The sequence below is a fragment of the Cherax quadricarinatus genome, chromosome 24, assembly GCF_038502225.1.
Source record: "Cherax quadricarinatus isolate ZL_2023a chromosome 24, ASM3850222v1, whole genome shotgun sequence".
NCBI classification, from domain to species: Eukaryota; Metazoa; Arthropoda; class Malacostraca; order Decapoda; family Parastacidae; genus Cherax; species Cherax quadricarinatus.
Genome location: NC_091315.1, coordinates 18,985,764 through 19,007,710, shown reverse-complemented (window position 1 = coordinate 19,007,710; position 21,947 = coordinate 18,985,764). Strand labels below are relative to the sequence as shown.

Below are 21,947 nucleotides of genomic sequence, written 5' to 3'. Positions count from 1 at the left end.
AAACTAGAGGAGGGATAAGAGTAGAAAGGGAAGAGTAGAAAAAAGGTGGAGAAAGAGTAGAGAGGAATGAGTAAAGATAAGAAAGTAGAAAAGAGGAGAGGAAAAGTTAAAGGAGGAAAATTAGAGATGTAAGAGTACAGATGAGAGGAAAAACTAGAGAGGGAAAATGAGCAAAAGATGAAATTAAACGGGAAAAAATGCGAATTTGAGGAGAGACAGAGAGGTGAGAGGAAGAGGAAAAAATAGGAGTGAAGTTAAGCTAACATAATAGAAGGAAACACGGAGATGAAAACAGGAAGAGACGGCAGCAGAAGCAGGAAGAAGAGGAGGAAACAGGAAGAAGAAAAGAGACGGAAGCCAGAAGAGACGAGACGAGAACAGGAAGAGAAAAAGAGGAGAGATGGATAATTCAGTGAGAGAGCAGACGGAGAAGAAGAGAAATTAACAGAGGTAAGGAGAGAGTGAGAGGTAAGACACTTAAGCTTGGAGATCGTCGGCCTCAAACTGTATCGATCAAGGTACTTGTTTATGTCCAGGTGGTGGGTGACCTGCTGCCAGGTGGTGTCAAGTGGTGTCAGGTGGTGGAGCAGGTGGTGCGGCAGGTGGTGGGGCAGATGGTGGAGGTGGTGGGGCAGATGGTGGAGCAGGTGGTGGGGGCAGATGGTGGGGCAGGTGGTGTCAGGTGATGGAGCAGGTGGTGGTGTCAGGTAGTGGAGCAAGTGGGGCAGGTGGTGGTGTCAGGTGGTGGAGCAGGTGGTGAGGCAGATGGTATCAGATGGTGGAGCAGGTGGTGGGGCAGATGGTGTCAGGTAGTGGAGCAGGTGGTGGGGCAGATGGTGGAGCAGGTGGTAGGGCAGATGGTGGTGCCAAGTGGTAAGGTCACACCTCAGATGACAAGAATGATGACCCAGTGTTAAGATAATTGTCAGGTCGTTACCTGCCTCGCTCAGGACCATTACAAGAAGGTCGGGGGGAGAGGAGGGAGAGAGAGAAGATAAAATAGGAGGAAAAGGGAGAGAGAAGATGAAAGAGGAGGAAAATGAGAAGAGAGAAGTAGGAGGAGGAAGAGGGGTAGATAATATGAAAACAACATGTAGTAACAGTTGGCACAGAGAGTCACAAGGTCCCGGTTGGTGCATAACAGGGCCATAACGGAAACACATTACCGGTAGCCACACTGCCAAGCATGTACCGAGGTTGATGGACATAGTGAGAGTTGTGGTGCTCGTGGTGTGGAGGTCCAGAGCCCACACACACTGAGGCTCTCAACCACGGAGGCTCGGAATGCTCCAATACAAACACAAATTCCCAGGAGATAAAGCAAATGGAGCACTGCATGACCCATATAGGTGTATCGCTTTTTAAATAATAATAATAATTAGACGAAGAACAAACCAATCATAGAATACACAACATATCTTAGAAAGTAGCTGAATTTGCGACAGACACAACAATGGAACAAAACATGAGAGTTATTCTTGGCTCAACCTCATGTCATCGTCAACAACAGCGGTCTACCTAAAAATCTAGCAACTCGAGAAAATGAAAAGAAGCTTATAACATTAAGACGATCTTTCAACAATAACACAAACTATCAACAAAATTACTAAAAAGGCAATAAATTGTCACCACCAGTATAAATAAAATTAAAAATAGCATTTAAGGCACTAGCGAAGGTGTAAAGCTGCCTTCATTGTTGAGGTTAAGATAGTGTAGCATAGACTCTGTGTACAGCCTCCAGCCAGCTACACTGCTAGCTGGGTAACATGGCCTCCAGCCACACTGCTAGCTGGATAACATGGCCTCCAGCTACACTGCTAGCTGGGTAACATGGCCTCCAGTCACACTGCTAGCTGGGTAACATGGCCTCCAGCCACACTGCTAGCTGGGTAACATGGCCTCCAGCCACACTGCTAGCTGGGTAACATGGCCTCCAGCCACACTGCTAGCTGGGTAACATGGCCTCCAGCCACGCTGCTGGCTGGGTAACATGGCCTCCAGCCACACTGCTAGCTGGATAACATGGCCTCCAGCCACACTGTTAGCTGGATAACATGACCTCCAGCCACACTGCTAGCTGGATAACATGGCCTCCAGCTACACTGCTAGCTGGGTAACATGGCCTCCAGTCACACTGCTAGCTGGGTAACATGGCCTCCAGCCACACTGCTAGCTGGGTAACATGGCCTCCAGCCACACTGCTAGCTGGGTAACATGGCCTCCAGCCACGCTGCTGGCTGGGTAACATGGCCTCCAGCCACACTGCTAGCTGGGTAACATGGCCTCCAGCCACACTGTTAGCTGGATAACATGACCTCCAGCCACACTGTTAGCTGGGTAACATGGCCTCCAGCCACACTGCTAGCTGGGTAACATGGCCTCCAGCCACACTGCTATATGGGTAACATGGCCTCCAGCCACACTGCTATATGGGTAACATGGCCTCCAGCCACACTGCTAGCTGGGTAACATGGCCTCGAGCCATACTGTTGGCTGGGTAACATAGCCTCTAGCCACACTACTAGCTGGGTAACATGGCCTCCAGCCACACTGCTAGCTGGGTAACATGGCCTCCAGCCACACTGCTAGCTGGGTAACATGGCCTCCAGCCACACTGCTAGCTGGGTAACATGGCCTCCAGCCACACTGCTAGCTGGATAACATGGCCTCCAGCCACACTGCTAGCTGGGTAACATGGCCTCCAGCCACACTGCTAGCTGGGTAACATGGCCTTCAGCCACACTGCTAGCTGGGTAACATGGCCTCCAGTCACACTGCTAACTGGGTAACATGGCCTCCAGCCACACTGCTAGCTGGGTAACATGGCCTCCAGCCACACTGCTAGCTGGGTAACATGGCCTCCAGCCACACTGCTAGCTGGGTAACATGGCCTCCAGCCACACTGCTAGATGGGTAACATGGCCTCCGGCCACACTGCTAGCTGCGTAACATGACCTCCGGCCACACTGCTAGATGGGTAACATGGCCTCCAGCCATACTGCTAGATGGGTAACATGGCCTCCAGCCACACTGCTAGATGGGTAACATGGCCTCCAGCCACACTGCTAGCTGGGTAACATGACCTCCAGTCACAATGCTGCCTGGATAACATGGCCTCCAGCTACACTGCTAGCTGGGTAACATGGCCTCGAGCCACACTGCTAGCTGGGTAACATGGCCTCCAGCCACACTGCTAGCTGGGTAACATGGCCTCCAGCCACACTGCTAGCTGGGTAACATGGCCTCCAGCCACACTGCTAGATGGGTAACATGGCCTCCAGCCACAATGCTAGCTGCATAACTTGACCTCCAGCCACACTGCTAGATGGGTAACATGGCCTCCGGCCACACTGCTAAATGGGTAACATGGCCTCCAGCCACACTGCTAGCTGGGTAACATGACCTCCAGCCACACTCCTAGCTGAGTAACATGACCTCCAGCCACAATGCTACCTGGATAACATGGCCTCCAGCTACACTGCTAGCTGGGTAACATGGCCTCCAGCCACACTGCTAGCTGGGTAACATGGCCTCCAGCCACATTGCTAGCTGGGTAACATGGCCCAAATGGTTGCAGGATGTCTAAATAAACAATTTTGGATAATTAACAGAAGAAAAACAGTTTGATTTCTAATGCTAGAACTATTCCCAGAGAGAGAGAGAGAGAGAGAGAGAGAGGTAGGTGCTAGCCACTGCTGCCTGTACACTAATTAAAACTCCGGCCTCCACCATTTGAACAAAAAGTTACTTAGACATGTTTTCGCTTTTATTTTTTCCACTTTAAATACCTTCCGGGTTAGTGTGTGTGTGTGTGTGTGTGTGTGTGTGTATGTGTGTGTGTGTGTGTGTGTGTTTGTTTTCGCGTCGGCGCGTGCTTGTACGCACCTAAATGTAGCTGCAAGAGTCAAATCTCAATTTATGAGCACGCCTCTTGGCTGGCCACTACTGGCTTCATTTTCCTCCTGGCTTCCAGTCCTATCCTGCTTTTCTTAAAGCTATGTAATACTCCGGTCTGTACCACCCCACTGTCCCTTCGATCACCCTCCTGACCAATTTAATGAAGGCTGAAGAAATACTTTCTATGTGGGAAAAATTCTCCGTCTGAGAGGGAAAATCCCATCTCCCCTCTTTGGGGGGAGGGAATGAGGGGAAGTAAGTTTCTTGGAGATTTTTATATGTGAGACCTGAGTCTCCTGTCAAATGAAATACCAAGAGTCGTGAGCCGCCAGTTCTCATTGACAATAATCTTTAAGGCCAACGCAGAACCAGATTGATTTAAGTGGGTTAACGCTTGTGTTCGTCTGGGCAATGCGAGTTTTATTCCCTGGGCAACCAGTTCAAGTTCTAGCCTGCTGAAGGAAAACTATGCGTGTCCCGTTACAGATTCGTAAGGAAAGCAGAGTAGAAATTAGTGTTGTAGAGTACACAACCTGGAGACGGCGAGTCTTGCACCTCTACTTAACATGTGGATATAATTATCTTGCAGTAAGTAGTAGAGAGATACAGAAGTTTCTCAGTTACTGAGCTCAGAGCTCTTATTCTCATTCTCTCCAAATGAGCCAGAGACTCATAATTATATAATTGAAATGTGTATCGCTGACTAGTGGTAATGTTGGTGATAATGAATTTCTCAACACAGTATCCCTGAGACAACTCGGTACCACGTGACCAGTTCTCACCCTGGAAGTATATTTGTAGTACACAATGGTAAGTCCTGAGGTAATAAATGACTGTCTCTAGTACAAAAATTGCAATTATTCATGGGCAATCAGGTGGTTTGACAGGTCTTAATAAAGGGACCCAGGTAACAATGAACGTCAACGCTACTGTGTGAGTAAGACACATATGCAACAGTTGGGTATATCTACTGCTGAAACGTTTCGCCTACACGGCAGGCTTCTTCGGTCAAATACAAAGTCAGCAGTACTAGTAGTGAAATGAAGATGTAATCAGTCCATCAACCTTGGAAAAAAATAGTATTTGAGGTGGTCAGTCCCTCAGCCTGGAGAAGAGTTAATGCATGGAGCTCCATGGCTGAAGGACTGACCGTCTCAAATACTATTCTTCACTTCGCTGCTACACAGCCGGGCTGTGGCTCTTACGTCGGTTTACGTGCGGCCAACAGTAACAGCCTGGTTGATCAGACCCTGATCCACGACGAGGCCTGGTCTCAGACCGGGCCGAGGGGATGTTGACCCCCGCAACCCTCTCCAGGTATACACCTACTGTCTCTGTATTTGACCGAAGAAGACTACTGTGTAGGAGAAATGTTTCAACAGTAAAGACACCTAAGTGTTGCACATGTGTCTTACTCATCAACCTAACTGTTTTTTTACCAGTTTTCAACAACACTACTGTAGCTTACTTAATTCCTAATATCTTACCATCCCTATGATTTGTCTGTGTTTTTAACTTCCAGCTGGGCTTATACTGCCCACCTCTCAAACAATCCATCTCTATTAATTCACTCAGTATTTTATACGTCGTTATCTTATCCCCCATAGTCCTTCGTTATCTTATCCCCCCACAGTCCTTCTGACTTGTAAGTCATTAAAGTACATGGACTTTAGCTCCGGGACTAGTCTCGCTGCAACAATCTGCACTTTCTCCAGTTTCCAGACATGTTTAAGCAGGCATGAGTGCCATACTGGTGACGCGTGTGCCAAAATGAGCTTTGTGTGTGTTCTTCACTACCTTCCTCAAAATTAAGCTTAGATTTGCAAGATGTGGGTGTTATTCGGTGCGCACGCGCGTGTGTACATATGTGTGTATGTGTGTGTGTGTGTACTCGCCTATTAACAATCACCTATTTGTGGTTGTAGGGGTCCAGTCATAGCTCTTGACCCCGCCTCTTCGATGGTTGCTACTTGGTCCACTCTTTCCCTGCTCCATGAGCGTTATCGTACCTCTTCTTAAAACTACATGTGCATCCTGCTTCCACTATCTCACTCTCCAGATTGTGCCACTTCCTGACAACTCTATGACTGTAGAAATACTTCCTAACATCCATGCGACTCGTCCGAGTCTTCAACTTCCAATTATGACCCCTTGTTCCTGTGTCCCATCTCTGAAACATCTCGTCTCCATCCACCTTGTCAATTCCTCTCGGTATTTTATATGTCGTTGTTATGTCACCCCCCTCTTATCCCTTCTGTCCTCCAGTGTCGTTAGGTAAATTTCCCTTAACCTCTCCTCGTAGAACATACCCGTTAGCTCCGGGACTAGTCTTGTTGCAAACCTTTGCTTGACCAGGTGTGGGTTTCGGAACACACACCTTACTAAGAAGTCGAAACGACATTCATTTAGGTTTGTCAGGCGCCGATGAGCTGCAGCAGTTATTTGGTTGATGTGCTCATATCTGCTCGCTATTATATTCCCCCTAAAATCCCTTTTCTTGAGTGAGGTTTGCAGTGTGGAGAGAGAGAGAGAGAGAGAGAGAGAGAGAGAGAGAGAGAGAGAGAGAGAGAGAGAGAGAGAGAGAGAGAGAGAGAGAGGGAAAGAGAAAGAGGGAGAGAGAGAGGGAGAGAGAGAGGGAGAGGGAGAGAGAAAGAGAGGAAGAGAGAGAGAGGGAGAAAGAGGGAGAGAGAAAGGGGGAGAAAGAGAGAGGGAGACAAAGAGAGGGAGAGGGAGAAAAAGGGAGAGGGAGAAAGAGGGAGAGAGAGCATGTGTGTGAGGGGGGGAGCGCTTGATCCGATAACTTCTCCTTCACAAATTACCTTTCCACCCCTTCCCTTGACCCTCGCTGAAAGTGATCTCTCTGCGGACATTCATGGCAGGAGCAATGTTGTGTGTGTCATGTATCTGTCGACGGGGGCCGGGAAGAGCGGCTCTCAATACAGCTGTAGTGGCCGTGTCCACAATTTATAACTGGAGCCACTTATCACGTCTCAGCTGTTGTGTATGTGTGGGTGTAGAGACGGGGTATAGACTCGGCACTTGGTGATCTCAGAACAGATGGTCAAACTGTCTTCGTTAACGAGGTAGTTATTACACTGTTGCTATACAATACTGACAAGTCGATGAGTAAGATCTGTTTAACATCCGTGTATATTTAATATAAATAACGATATCCAGCTGTTATACCTGTGTCCTATTAATAAGCTGGTATGAGCAAGGCTCAGTGTATCACACTGTGTATCACACTGTATCACACTGTGTATCACACTGTATATCACACTGTGTATCACACTGTGTATCACACTGTGTATCACACTGTGTATCACACTGTGTATCACACTGTGTACCACACTGTGTATCACACTGTATCACACTGTGTACCACACTGTGTACCACATTGTATATCACACTGTGTACCACACTGTGTATCACTGTGTATCACACTGTGTACCACACTGTGTATCACACTGTGTATCACACTATCACACTGTGTATCACACTGTATCACACTGTGTATCACACTGTGTACCACACTGTGTACCACACTGTATCACAGTGTACCACAGTGTACCACACTGTATATCACACTGTGTACCACACTGTGTATCACACTGTGTACCACACTGTGTACCACACTGTATCACAGTGTACCACACTGTGTACCACACTGTATATCACACTGTGTATCACACTGTGTACCACACTGTGTATCACACTGTGTACCACACTGTGTACCACACTGTATCACACTGTGTATCACACTGTGTACCACACTGTGTACCACACTGTGTATCACACTGTGTATCACACTATCACACTGTGTATCACACTGTATCACACTGTATATCACACTGTGTACCACACTGTGTACCACACTGTACCACACTGTGTATCACACTGTGTACCACACTGTACCACACTGTGTACCACACTGTGTACCACACTGTACCACACTGTGTACCACACTGTACCACACTGTGTATCACACTGTGTACCACACTGTGTACCACACTGTGTATCACACTGTGTACCACACTGTACCACACTGTGTATCACACTGTGTACCACACTGTGTACCACACTGTGTACCACACTGTATATCACACTGTGTATCACACTGTGTATCACAATGTGTATCACACTGTGTATCACACTGTATCACACTGTGTACCACACTGTGTACCACACTGTGTACCACACTGTATATCACACTGTGTATCACACTGTGTATCACACTGTGTATCACACTGTGTATCACACTGTGTACCACACTGTATATCACACTGTGTATCACACTGTGTATCACACTGTGTATCACACTGTGTATCACACTGTGTATCACACTGTGTACCACACTGTATATCACACTGTGTATCACACTGTGTACCACACTGTGTATCACACTGTGTACCACACTGTGTACCACACTGTATATCACACTGTGTATCACACTGTGTATCACACTGTGTATCACACTGTGTACCACACTGTATATCACACTGTATATCACACTGTGTACCACACTGTGTATCACACTGTGTATCACACTGTGTATCACACTGTGTACCACACTGTGTACCACACTGTATATCACACTGTGTATCACACTGTGTATCACACTGTGTACCACACTGTGTATCACACTGTGTACCACACTGTGTACCACACTGTATATCACACTGTGTATCACACTGTGTATCACACTGTGTATCACACTGTGTACCACACTGTGTACCACACTGTGTATCACACTGTGTACCACACTGTACCACACTGTGTACCACACTGTGTACCACACTGTACCACACTGTGTACCACACTGTGTACCACACTGTGTACCACACTGTGTATCACACTGTGTATCACACTGTGTACCACACTGTGTATCACACTGTGTACCACACTGTACCATGTACCACACTGTGTATCATACCATGTACCACACTGTGTATCATACCATGTACCACACTGTGTATCATACCATGTACCACACTGTGTATCATACCATGTACCACACTGTGTATCATACCATGTACCACACTGTGTATCATACCATGTACCACACTGTGTATCACACTATGTACCACACTGTGTATCACACTGTTGTGACACTCGCCAACAAATTCGTCACTCGTAACAAAATTTAAATTACCAGCGACATCTTTCATCATTCGTTTTAACAATTATGACTCTTAGAAGAAAATTATTTTAAGTGTAATGACTACGAACTTTTGCAATTAATATATATGAGCTTAATAGGGGGTGAGAGAGGGGGGGGCTAAGACAATCACAGGGAAAAAGGAGAGAGGGGGGGGGGTTAAGACCAACACGGGGGGGGGTGAGAGAAGGGGGTTAAGACCAACACAGTGACATATATCTATATATCTATAATCAACAACAACAAGTGTTGGTAGTGAGGCTGTGTGATCACAAAACATCCACTACAGATGGCTGGAATTAACGAGAGTAATTCCTGGCAGCCGTGCTGACGTTGATCGTTGCAATGCTCAATACATTTCTCCCCTGCCACGCGAATAAAAATTGTCATTGAATGTGATCTACACATTACGGAAACCCTTGAAATTTGTTCACAATGGTCGAATTGTATATTGAGGTGTCATGGGTTTTCTTCTGTGAATGCTGTTGCATGATCAACACATCATGGGGTATACGGATATAATCATGAACTAAACCTGGGGAATGGGAGGATAGTTCCATTTTCTTGGATCAAGAGCCGTTCAGCATTAAAGCATTCCCCTTCAAGGGAGACAGGGTGATGTGGGGAACGGGGGGTAGAGAGAGTACCTACCCCGCGATGACAATGAAGAGGTCGAGTCTGTTCCAGGAGTCGGCCATGTAAGCGCCCTTGCCAGACCAACCCATCGCCACCATCTTGATCACCATCTCCACCGCGAAGAACGCGAAGATCGCGTCGTCGAACATCTGCGGATAACGTCAAACAATAATGTTCAATACTGTTAAAAATAGTATAAAATACCGACAAGTTGAAGATTAAGACACCTGTGCAACAGTTGGGTAACTTTATTGATAAAGATAACAACTGCTGCACATGTCTCCTAATCCTCAATAATGTTCAAAAAATAGTATGAGCAGAAGCAACAGCATAAATAACAGCAGTAGAAGAAACAGCAACAGCAGCAAGAAATGGCTGTAGATGAATGTATCAGGTGCAGGAGCCAAAGTAGCAGAAGCAATATAAGTAGCAATAAGTGTTTCTGCATGTTCGTCTTTTGTTACCTACGTACTTAGCCGACTTACCGAACTAAATGATTACTAGTCTGGACTCACCGAATTATGTTAGCAGAGGTCAAGCTTCAGCTCCTGGTCCCAATTCTTAGACTATTTTCATCGACATTTCTCGTTTCTGACTTGGGCCTTATCATACTTACTCTTGAAGCTGCCTTACTTACTCCACTTTTCAACCAACCTGACACTAAAATAAACTTCCAGTGTATGTCTTCACCCTCTCTAAGTGCATTTTTTCTCAGTCTCTTGAAAATTTTCAAGGTGCTGTACATGTATGACCAGGCGAGGGCTTCATCCTGGGGCCACAAACTTGAAAACTGACCAATGTGCATATTATTACAATCAAAACTAAGCGATAACCCACAAGGGGTCATAAAGCGCTGCTTGTCGTGTATAAAACTCTGAAGGATTCTTCGTGTTTGTAAATATTCTGTTATAGAATTTGCAAGACTTACTGGAGGTTGCATGGTGTATGTATACCTTTGCTGGAGGTTACATGGTGTATGTATACCTTTGCTGGAGGTTACATGGTGTATGTATACCTTTGCTGGAGGTTACATGGTGTATGTATACCTATGCTGGAGGTTACATGGTGTATGTATACCTTTGCTGGAGGTTACATGGTGTATGTATACCTTTGCTGGAGGTTACATGGTGTATGTATACCTTTGCTGGAGGTTACATGGTGTATGTATACCTTTGCTGGAGGTTACATGGTGTATGTATACCTTTGCTGGAGGTTACATGGTGTATGTATACCTTTGCTGGAGGTTACATGGTGTATGTATACCTTTGCTGGAGGTTACATGGTGTATGTATACCTTTGCTGGAGGTTACATGGTGTATGTATACCTTTGCTGGAGGTTACATGGTGTATGTATACCTTTGCTGGAGGTTACATGGTGTATGTATACCTATGCTGGAGGTTACATGGTGTATGTATACCTTTGCTGGAGGTTACATGGTGTATGTATACCTTTGCTGGAGGTTACATGGTGTATGTATACCTTTGCTGGAGGTTACATGGTGTATGTATACCTTTGCTGGAGGTTACATGGTGTATGTATACCTTTGCTGGAGGTTACATGGTGTATGTATACCTTTGCTGGAGGTTACATGGTGTATGTATACCTTTGCTGGAGGTTACATGGTGTATGTATACCTTTGCTGGAGGTTACATGGTGTATGTATACCTTTGCTGGAGGTTACATGGTGTATGTATACCTTTGCTGGAGGTTACATGGTACTCACCTATTTGTACTCACCTATTTGTGGTTGCAGGGGTCGAGTCACAGCTCCTGGCCCCGCCTCTTCGCTGATTGCTACTAGGTCCTCTCTCTCCCTGCCCCATGAGCTCTATCATACCTCGCCTTAAAACTATGTATGGTTCCTGCCTCCACCACATCACTTTCTAGGCTATTCCATGGCCTGACTACTCTATGACTGAAGAAATACTTCCTAACATCCCTTTGATTCATCTGAGTCTTCAACTTCCAATTGTGACCTCTTGTGTCTGTGTCCCATCTCTGGAACATCCCGTCTTTGTCCACCTCGTCTATTCCGCGCAGTATTTTATATGTCGTTATCATGTCTCCCCTGACCCTCCTGGCCTCCAGTGTCGTCAGGCCTTTGCTGGAGGTTACATGGTGTATGTATACCTTTGCTGGAGGTTACATGGTGTATGTATACCTTTGCTGGAGGTTACATGGTGTATGTATACCTTTGCTGGAGGTTACATGGTGTATGTATACCTTTGCTGGAGGTTACATGGTGTATGTATACCTTTGCTGGAGGTTACATGGTGTATGTATACCTTTGCTGGAGGTTACATGGTGTATGTATACCTTTGCTGGAGGTTACATGGTGTATGTATACCTTTGCTGGAGGTTACATGGTGTATGTATACCTTTGCTGGAGGTTACATGGTGTATGTATACCTTTGCTGGAGGTTACATGGTGTATGTATACCTTTGCTGGAGGTTACATGGTGTATGTATACCTTTGGTGGAGGTTACATGGTGTATGTATACCTTTGCTGGAGGTTACAGGTATACCTTTGCTGGAGGTTACATGGTGTATGTATACCTTTGGTGGAGGTTACATGGTGTATGTATACCTTTGCTGGAGGTTACATGGTGTATGTATACCTTTGCTGGAGGTTACATGGTGTATGTATACCTTTGCTGGAAGTTGCATGCTGTATGTATACCTTTGCTGGAGGTTACATGGTGTATGTATACTTTTGCTGGAGGTTGCATGGTATATGTATACCTTTGCTGGAGGTTGCAAGGTGTATGTATACCTTTGCTAGAGGTTGCATGGTGTATGTATACCTTTGCTGGAGGTTGCATGGTATATGTATACCTTAGCTGGAGGTTGCAAGGTGTATGTATACCTTTGCTAGAGGTTGCATGGTGTATGTATACCTTTGCTGGAGGTTGCATGGTGTATGTATACCTTTGCTAGAGGTTGCATGGTGTATGTATACCTTTGCTGGAGGTTGCATGGTATATGTATACCTTTGCTGGAGGTTGCATGGTATATGTATACCTTTGCTGGAGGTTGCAAGGTGTATGTATACCTTTGCTGGAGGTAGCATGGTGTATGTATACCTTTGCTGGAGGTTGCATGGTGCATGTATTCCTTTGCTGGAGGTTGTAAGGTGTATGTATACCTTTGGTGGAGGTTGCAAGGTGTATGTATACCTTTGCTGGAGGCTGAAAGGTGTATGTATACCTTTGCTGGAGGTTGAAAGGTGTATGTATATTTTTGCTGGAGGTTGCATGGTGTATGTATACCTTTGAAGACTGAAACATTTGTGCAACATTATGGAAACGTTTCACCAGCCAGCGGCTTCTTCAGTCCAATACAGAGAAGAACGGAGAACGATGAGGAGGAGATTGAGGTATTCAGTCCCTCAGCCTGGAGTTGATACAGTACATAAGCCATTTCGAGGATTTGCTGTACTTTCTCAAGAGTGATGGACTGAACACATCGAATGCAGGCTGAGGGACTGATTACCTATACTCTTCATCTTTCTCCATTCTTCTCTGTACTGGACTGAAGAAGCCACTGTGTGGCGAAACATTTCCTCAATAAAGATTCCTAAATGTTGCACAAGTCTCATTGTTCAACTTGTGGGTTTCCTAAACTATTTACATCACATGTGCGTCCCTGATGATGTGAGTGGTGTTATACTTACCCGCCCCTCCTTGTTCTTGATGAATGAGACACACACACTCGCTCCTCCTTGTTCTTGATGAATGAGACACACACACTCGCCCCTCCTTGTTCTTGATGATGAATGAGAGACACACACTCGCTCCTCCTTGTTCTTGATGATGAATGACACACACACACTCGCTCCTCCTTGTTCTTGATGATGAATGAGACACACACACTCGCTCCTCCTTGTTCTTGATGAATGAGACACACACACTCGCTCCTCCTTGTTCTTGATGAATGAGACACACACACTCGCCCCTCCTTGTTCTTGATGAATGAGACACACACACTCGCTCCTCCTTGTTCTTGATGATGAATGAGACACACACACTCGCCCCTCCTTGTTCTTGATGATGAATGAGACACACACTCGCTCCTCCTTGTTCTTGATGATGAATGAGACACACACACTCGCCCCTCCTTGTTCTTGATGATGAATGAGACACACACTCGCTCCTCCTTTTTCTTGATGATGAATGAGACACACTCGCTCCTCCTTGTTCTTGATGATGAATGAGACACACACACTCGCCCCTCATTGTTCTTGATGATGAATGAGACACACATACTCGCTCCTCCTTGTTCTTGATGATGAATGAGACACACACTCGCCACTCCTTGTTCTTGATGATGAATGAGACACACTCGCCCCTCCTTGTTCTTGATGATGAATGAGACACACTCGCTCCTCATTGTTCTTGATGATGAATGAGACACACACACTCGCTCCTCCTTGTTCTTGATGAATGAGACACACACTCGCCCCTCCTTGTTCTTGATGATGAATGAGACACACACTCGCCCCTCCTTGTTCTTGATGATGAATGAGACACACACTCGCCCCTCCTTGTTCTTGATGATGAATGAGACACACACTCGCCCCTCCTTGTTCTTGATGATGAATGAGACACACACACTCGCCCCTCCTTGTTCTTGATGAATGAGAGACACACTCGCTCCTCCTTGTTCTTGATGAATGAGACACACACACTCGCTCCTCCTTGTTCTTGATGAATGAGACACACACACTCGCTCCTCCTTGTTCTTGATGATGAATGACACACACACACTCGCCCCTCCTTGTTCTTGATGAATGAGACACACTCGCCCCTCCTTGTTCTTGATGAATGAGACACACACACTCGCTCCTCCTTGTTCTTGATGAATGAGACACACACTCGCCCCTCCTTGTTCTTGATGATAAATGAGACACACACTCGCCCCTTTTTGTTCTTGATGATGAATGAGACACACACACTCGTTCCTCCTTGTTCTTGATGATGAATGACACACACACACTCGCCCCTCCTTGTTCTTGATGAATGAGACACACTCGCCCCTCCTTGTTCTTGATGATGAATGAGACACACATTCGCTCCTCCTTGTTCTTGATGATGAATGAGACACACACACTCGCTCCTCCTTGTTCTTGACGAATGAGACACACTCGCTCCTCCTTGTTCTTATTGATGAATGACACACACACACTCGCTCCTCCTTGTTCTTGATGATGAATGAGACACACACACTCGCCCCTCCTTGTTCTTGATGATGAATGAGACACACACACTCGCCCCTCCTTGTTCTTGATGATGAATGAGACACACACACTCGCCCCTCCTTGTTCTTGATGATGAATGAGACACACACACTCGCCCCTCCTTGTTCTTGATGATGAATGAGACACACACACTCGCTCCTCCTTGTTCTTGATGATGAATGAGACACACACACACGCCCCTCCTTGTTCTTGATGATGAATGAGACACAAACTCGCCCCTCCTTGATGATGAATGAGACACACTCGCCCCTCCTTGTTCTTGATGAATGAGACACACACTCGCTCCTCCTTGTTCTTGATGATGAATGAGACACACTCGCCCCTCCTTGTTCTTGATGATGAATGAGACACACACTCGCCCCTCCTTGTTCTTGATGATGAATGAGACACACACTCGCTCCTCCTTGTTCTTGATGAATGAGACACACACACTCGCTCCTCCTTGTTCTTGATGATGAATGAGACACACTCTCGCTCCTCCTTGTTCTTGATGATGAATGAGACACACACTCGCTCCTTGTTCTTGATAATGAATGACACACACACACTCGCTCCTCCTTGTTCTTGATGAATGAGAGACACACTCGCTCCTCCTTGTTCTTGATGATGAGACACACACACTCGCTCCTCCTTGTTCTTGATGATGAATGACAAACACACTCGCTCCTCCTTGTTCTTGATGATGAATGAGACACACTCGCCCCTCCTTGTTCTTGATGAATGAGACACACTCGCTCCTCCTTGTTCTTGATGATGAGACACACACACTCGCCCCTCCTTGTTCTTGATGATGAATGAGACACACTCGTTCCTCCTTGTTCTTGATGAATGAGACACACACACTCGCTCCTCCTTGTTCTTGATGATGAATGAGACACACACACTCGCTCCTCCTTGTTCTTGATGAATGAGAGACACACACTCGCTCCTCCTTGTTCTTGATGATGAGACACACACACTCGCTCCTTGTTCTTGATGATGAATGAGACACACACTCGCTCCTCCTTGTTCTTGATGATGAATGACAAACACACACTCGCCCCTCCTTGTTCTTGATGAATGAGACACACTCGCTCCTCCTTGTTCTTGATGATGAATGAGACACACTCGTTCCTCCTTGTTCTTGATGATGAATGAGACACACACACTCGCTCCTCCTTGTTCTTGATGATGAATGAGACACACACACTCGCTCCTCCTTGTTTTTGATGAATGAGACACACACACTCGCTCCTCCTTGTTCTTGATGATGAATGAGACACACACACTCGCCCCTCCTTTTTCTTGATGATGAATGAGACACACACACTCGCCCCTCCTTGTTCTTGATGATGAATGAGACATACACTCGCCCCTCCTTGTTCTTGATGATGAATGAGACACACACACTCGCCCCTCCTTGTTCTTGATGATGAATGACACACACACACTCGCCCCTCCTTGTTCTTGATGATGAATGACACACACACACACGCCCCTCCTTGTTCTTGATGATGAATGAGACACACTCTCGCTCCTCCTTGTTCTTGATGATGAATGAGACACACACTCGCTCCTTGTTCTTGATGATGAATGACACACACACACTCGCTCCTCCTTGTTCTTGATGAATGAGAGACACACTCGCTCCTCCTTGTTCTTGATGATGAGACACACACACTCGCTCCTCCTTGTTCTTGATGATGAATGACAAACACACTCGCTCCTCCTTGTTCTTGATGATGAATGAGACACACTCGCCCCTCCTTGTTCTTGATGAATGAGACACACTCGCTCCTCCTTGTTCTTGATGATGAATGAGACACACACACTCGCCCCTCCTTGTTCTTGATGATGAATGAGACACACTCGTTCCTCCTTGTTCTTGATGATGAATGAGACACACTCGCTCCTCCTTGTTCTTGATGATGAATGAGACACACACACTCGCTCCTCCTTGTTCTTGATGAATGAGAGACACACACTCGCTCCTCCTTGTTCTTGATGATGAGACACACACACTCGCTCCTTGTTCTTGATGATGAATGAGACACACTCGCTCCTCCTTGTTCTTGATGATGAATGAGACACACACACTCGCCCCTCCTTGTTCTTGATGATGAATGAGACACACTTGTTCCTCCTTGTTCTTGATGATGAATGAGACACACACACTCGCTCCTCCTTGTTCTTGATGATGAATGAGACACACACACTCGCCCCTCCTTGTTCTTGATGAATGAGACACACTCGCTCCTCCTTGTTCTTGATGAATGAGACACACACACTCGCCCCTCCTTGTTCTTGATGATGAATGAGACACACTCGTTCCTCCTTGTTCTTGATGATGAATGAGACACACTCGCTCCTCCTTGTTCTTGATGATGAATGAGACACACACACTCGCTCCTCCTTGTTTTTGATGAATGAGACACACACACTCGCTCCTCCTTGTTCTTGATGATGAATGAGACACACACACTCGCCCCTCCTTTTTCTTGATGATGAATGAGACACACACACTCGCCCCTCCTTGTTCTTGATGATGAATGAGACACACACACTCGCTCCTCCTTGTTCATGATGAATGAGACACACTCGCCCCTCCTTGTTCTTGATGATGAATGAGACACACACACTCGCCCCTCCTTGTTCATGATGAATGAGACACACTCGCCCCTCCTTGTTCTTGATGATGAATGAGACACACACACTCGCCCCTCCTTGTTCTTGATGATGAATGAGACACACACACACGCCCCTCATTGTTCTTGATGAATGAGACACACACACTCGCCCCTCCTTGTTCATGATGAATGAGACACACTCGCCCCTCCTTGTTCTTGATGATGAATGAGACACACACACTCGCCCCTCCTTGTTCTTGATGATGAATGAGACACACACACTCGCCCCTCCTTGTTCTTGATGATGAATGAGACACACACACTCGCTCCTCCTTGTTCTTGATGATGAATGAGACACACTCGCTCCTCCTTGTTCTTGATGATGAATGAGACACACACACTCGCCCCTCCTTGTTCTTGATGATGAATGAGACACACACACTCGCCCCTCCTTGTTCTTGATGATGAATGACATACACACACTCGCTCCTCCTTGTTCTTGATGATGAATGACACACACACACTCGCCCCTCCTTGTTCTTGATGATGAATGACACACACACACACGCCCCTCCTTGTTCTTGATGATGAATGACACACACACACTCGCCCCTCCTTGTTCTTGATGATGAATGAGACACACACACTCGCCCCTCCTTGTTCTTGATGATGAATGAGACACATACAAAACCTGGGTATCTTTAGTCTGAAGACGTATGGCCAACCAGAAGACGAGGCGATCAGTCCCTCAGCCTACATGAATGTGTTCGTAGTCTTGATGAATCTGGTGTTGCAAATACGTCTTATTCATCAAATTGTTGTTATTCATTACCATTACTGCAACCAAACTCGTTCTCTTCCTTCACTCATCTTTGCATCTTCTTTCTTCCTCTTCTCAACTCGTGTCCGGTTTATTTTCATCAATCTGTGTGTGTGTGTGTGTGTGTGTGTGTGTGTGTGTGTGTGTGTGTGTGTGTGTGAGAGAGAGAGAAGACAGCGTGAAACAAGCTTTTATGCCACAAGACGGGCAGAAAGCAGCAACTTCACTCTGGCTGTACCCTTCTCCAGAACATCACTCCATCTGAGATCATATATACCCAGGATGACTCGAGTATGGAACACATTCGTACAGCATAATGATGTCAACGAGATAAAGTCAGCTGATCAAATGAAAATGCTGGCCCACAGATGGCTCCAACTTCATCCTGTTCCCTACTTGTATATCTCATAACAATAAAAATGCTTTCAAATGAGCTGATGTAGGTAACAGTTCTTAGCTTGCCAATAAAGTTAGGAATCCTTAACCTGTAAATAGCTTGTCAATAAAGCTTAGGATCCTTAACCTTGTCAAACCCTGTTTAAAAAAAAGAGAGAGATATCCCACTGGGATATTTCTTTACTATCTTAGTGATCCGAGCAGATTGTGTGATCCCACTGGGACTACTTACGTTCTCTCATCCAGCCATCAGTTGACCTTCCACACTCACCTGGCTCTCTATGATCTGTCTTGCTGGCACGCTTTTTTAAAATAAATTATATATATATATATATATATATATATATATATATATATATATATATATATATATATATATATATACGCACAAATTTCTAGAAACTGGTAATGTTCCCACCTGGAGAATCTTGCAGCGGTTGGTGTTGCAGATCTCGTCAACACAGGGCTGGTACATGCCCAGCGTCACGCAGTTCAACAAGATGACGAACATGCTCACTCGCTCGAACCATGTGTTGACTCCAGTTAAGGAAAAAAAAGCACACAGCAACATGTTATAGACACGTAGTGTTTGGGACACGTGGTGTTGAGGATACATGATGTTTTTTTTTAAAGAGAACACTTTATACATGTAAATCATTCAGCGCTCTCTTGATAATAAAACTCAAACACAACACAAACACAAGAAAAACAAAGGTAAAATTAACACACAATAAACATTACTGGCATGAATGAAACACTCATCACAAACACTGTCATACCAAGATAAAAAAAAAACAGCATATGTTAAACCTCCCATTCAATTAATTCTGTCAAAAGCTTTGCTAAAATTTCCCCGAGGTCCCTAAAGGCCCCTCGGTACTTTTATAAACCATGACGAAAGCAGAAAGGCATAAGTCATGGGCAAACTATTAAAATGTATCCTGAATCCTGGAGTTTACCTGGAGAGAGTTTCGGGGGTCAACGCCCCCGCGGCCCGGTCTGTGACCAGGCCTCATAAAGGATCACTTGGACAACGAAATATGGATCCCAGGTTACAACCTATACAGATGTGACAGAGTGAACAGGCAAAAGGGGGGGGTTGGCCTGTACATTGCAGAGTCACTTGTTTGCACAGAACTGCTTAATGCCTCAAATGACGTAGTGGAAGTTTTAGCAGTAAAGGTCGAGAACCAAAACCTAGTCATTGTGGTAGTCTACAAGCCTCCGGATGCAACATCCCAGCAATTCCAGGAACAGCTGTTAAAAATTGACCACTGTCTGGAAAATCTTCCAGCTCCTGCACCCAACATCTTGCTCCTGGGGGATTTCAACTTAAGGCACCTAAAATGGAGGAATATAGCAAATAATATTGTTGCAGTAATAACACCAGGAGGCAGCTCTGATGAAAACTCACACTCACACGAGCTTTTAAATCTCTGCACAAAATTCAATTTAAACCAGCAAATAATAGAGCCTACTAGACTGGAGAATACACTAGACCTCATCTTCACTAACAATGATGATCTGATAAGAAATGTCACCATATCAAAAACAATATACTCAGATCACAACATAATTGAGGTTCAGACATGTATGCGTGGAGCCCCAGACCGACAAAATGAGACTAGTCACGAGGGAGCATTCACCAAATTCAACTTCAATAACAAAAACATAAAGTGGGACCAAGTAAACCAAGTCCTAACCGATATAAGCTGGGAAGATATACTAAGCAACACAGACCCAAACTTATGCCTAGAACAGATTAACTCGGTGGCACTCGATGTATGCACAAGGCTTATTCCTCTAAGAAAAAGGAGGAGTAGATGTAAAATAGAAAGAGACAGGCGCTCCCTTTACAGGCGACGGAAAAGAATAACAGAGCGGCTAAAAGAGGTCAATATATCAGAAATGCGCAGGGAGACACTGGTCAGAGAAATAGCAAGCATCGAACTTAAGCTAAAAGAATCCTTTAGGAGTCAGGAATCGCGGGAAGAACTAAAAGCCATAAATGAAATCGAAAGAAACCCAAAGTATTTCTTCTCCTATGCCAAATCAAAATCGAGAACAACGTCCAGTATTGGGCCCCTACTTAAACAAGATGGGTCCTACACAGATGACAGCAAGGAAATGAGTGAGCTACTCAAGTCCCAATATGACTCAGTTTTTAGCAAGCCGCTAACCAGACTGAGAGTCGAAGATCAAAATGAATTTTTTATGAGAGAGCCACAAAATTTGATTAACACAAGCCTATCCGATGTTATCCTGACGCCAAATGACTTCGAACAGGCGATAAATGACATGCCCATGCACTCTGCCCCAGGGCCAGACTCATGGAACTCTGTGTTCATCAAGAACTGCAAGAAGCCCCTATCACGAGCCTTTTCCATCCTATGGAGAGGGAGCATGGACACGGGGGTCGTCCCTCAGTTACTAAAAACAACAGACATAGCCCCACTCCACAAAGGGGGCAGTAAAGCAACAGCAAAGAACTACAGACCAATAGCACTAACATCCCATATCATAAAAATCTTTGAAAGGGTCCTAAGAAGCAAGATCACCACCCATCTAGAAACCCATCAGTTACACAACCCAGGGCAACATGGGTTTAGAACAGGTCGCTCCTGTCTGTCTCAACTACTGGATCACTACGACAAGGTCCTAAATGCACTAGAAGACAAAAAGAATGCAGATGTAATATATACAGACTTTGCAAAAGCCTTCGACAAGTGTGACCATGGCGTAATAGCGCCCAAAATGCGCGCTAAAGGAATAACAGGAAAAGTTGGTCGATGGATCTATAATTTCCTCACTAACAGAACACAGAGAGTAGTCGTCAACAGAGTAAAGTCCGAGGCAGCTACGGTGAAAAGCTCTGTTCCACAAGGCACAGTACTAGCTCCCATCTTGTTCCTCATCCTCATATCCGACATAGACAAGGATGTCAGCCACAGCACCGTGTCTTCCTTTGCAGATGACACCCGAATCTGCATGACAGTGTCTTCCATTGCAGACACTGCAAGGCTCCAGGCGGACATCAACCAAATCTTTCAGTGGGCTGCAGAAAACAATATGAAGTTCAACGATGAGAAATTTCAATTACTCAGATATGGTAAACATGAGGAAATTAAATCTTCATCAGAGTACAAAACAAATTCTGGCCACAAAATAGAGCGAA

General features: G+C 45.5%; 1 protein-coding gene across 2 annotated transcripts in view; it reads right to left on the bottom strand.

Annotated features, from left to right (window-relative positions):
- Positions 1–21,014, bottom strand: part of Ca-alpha1T (Ca[2+]-channel protein alpha[[1]] subunit T) — a 658,731-nt gene extending 637,717 nt beyond the window's left edge. For both annotated transcript variants that reach the window (XM_070088225.1, XM_070088226.1), the window contains exons 1-2: positions 19,191–21,014; positions 9,707–9,840 (exon numbers count right to left, since the gene is read on the bottom strand). In XM_070088225.1, the coding sequence (XP_069944326.1) occupies positions 9,707–9,840; positions 19,191–19,430 (374 nt within the window). In that variant the 5' untranslated portion in view covers positions 19,431–21,014. The remainder of the gene's footprint in view (positions 1–9,706; positions 9,841–19,190) is intronic.
- Between the last annotated feature and the right edge of the window lie 933 nt (positions 21,015–21,947).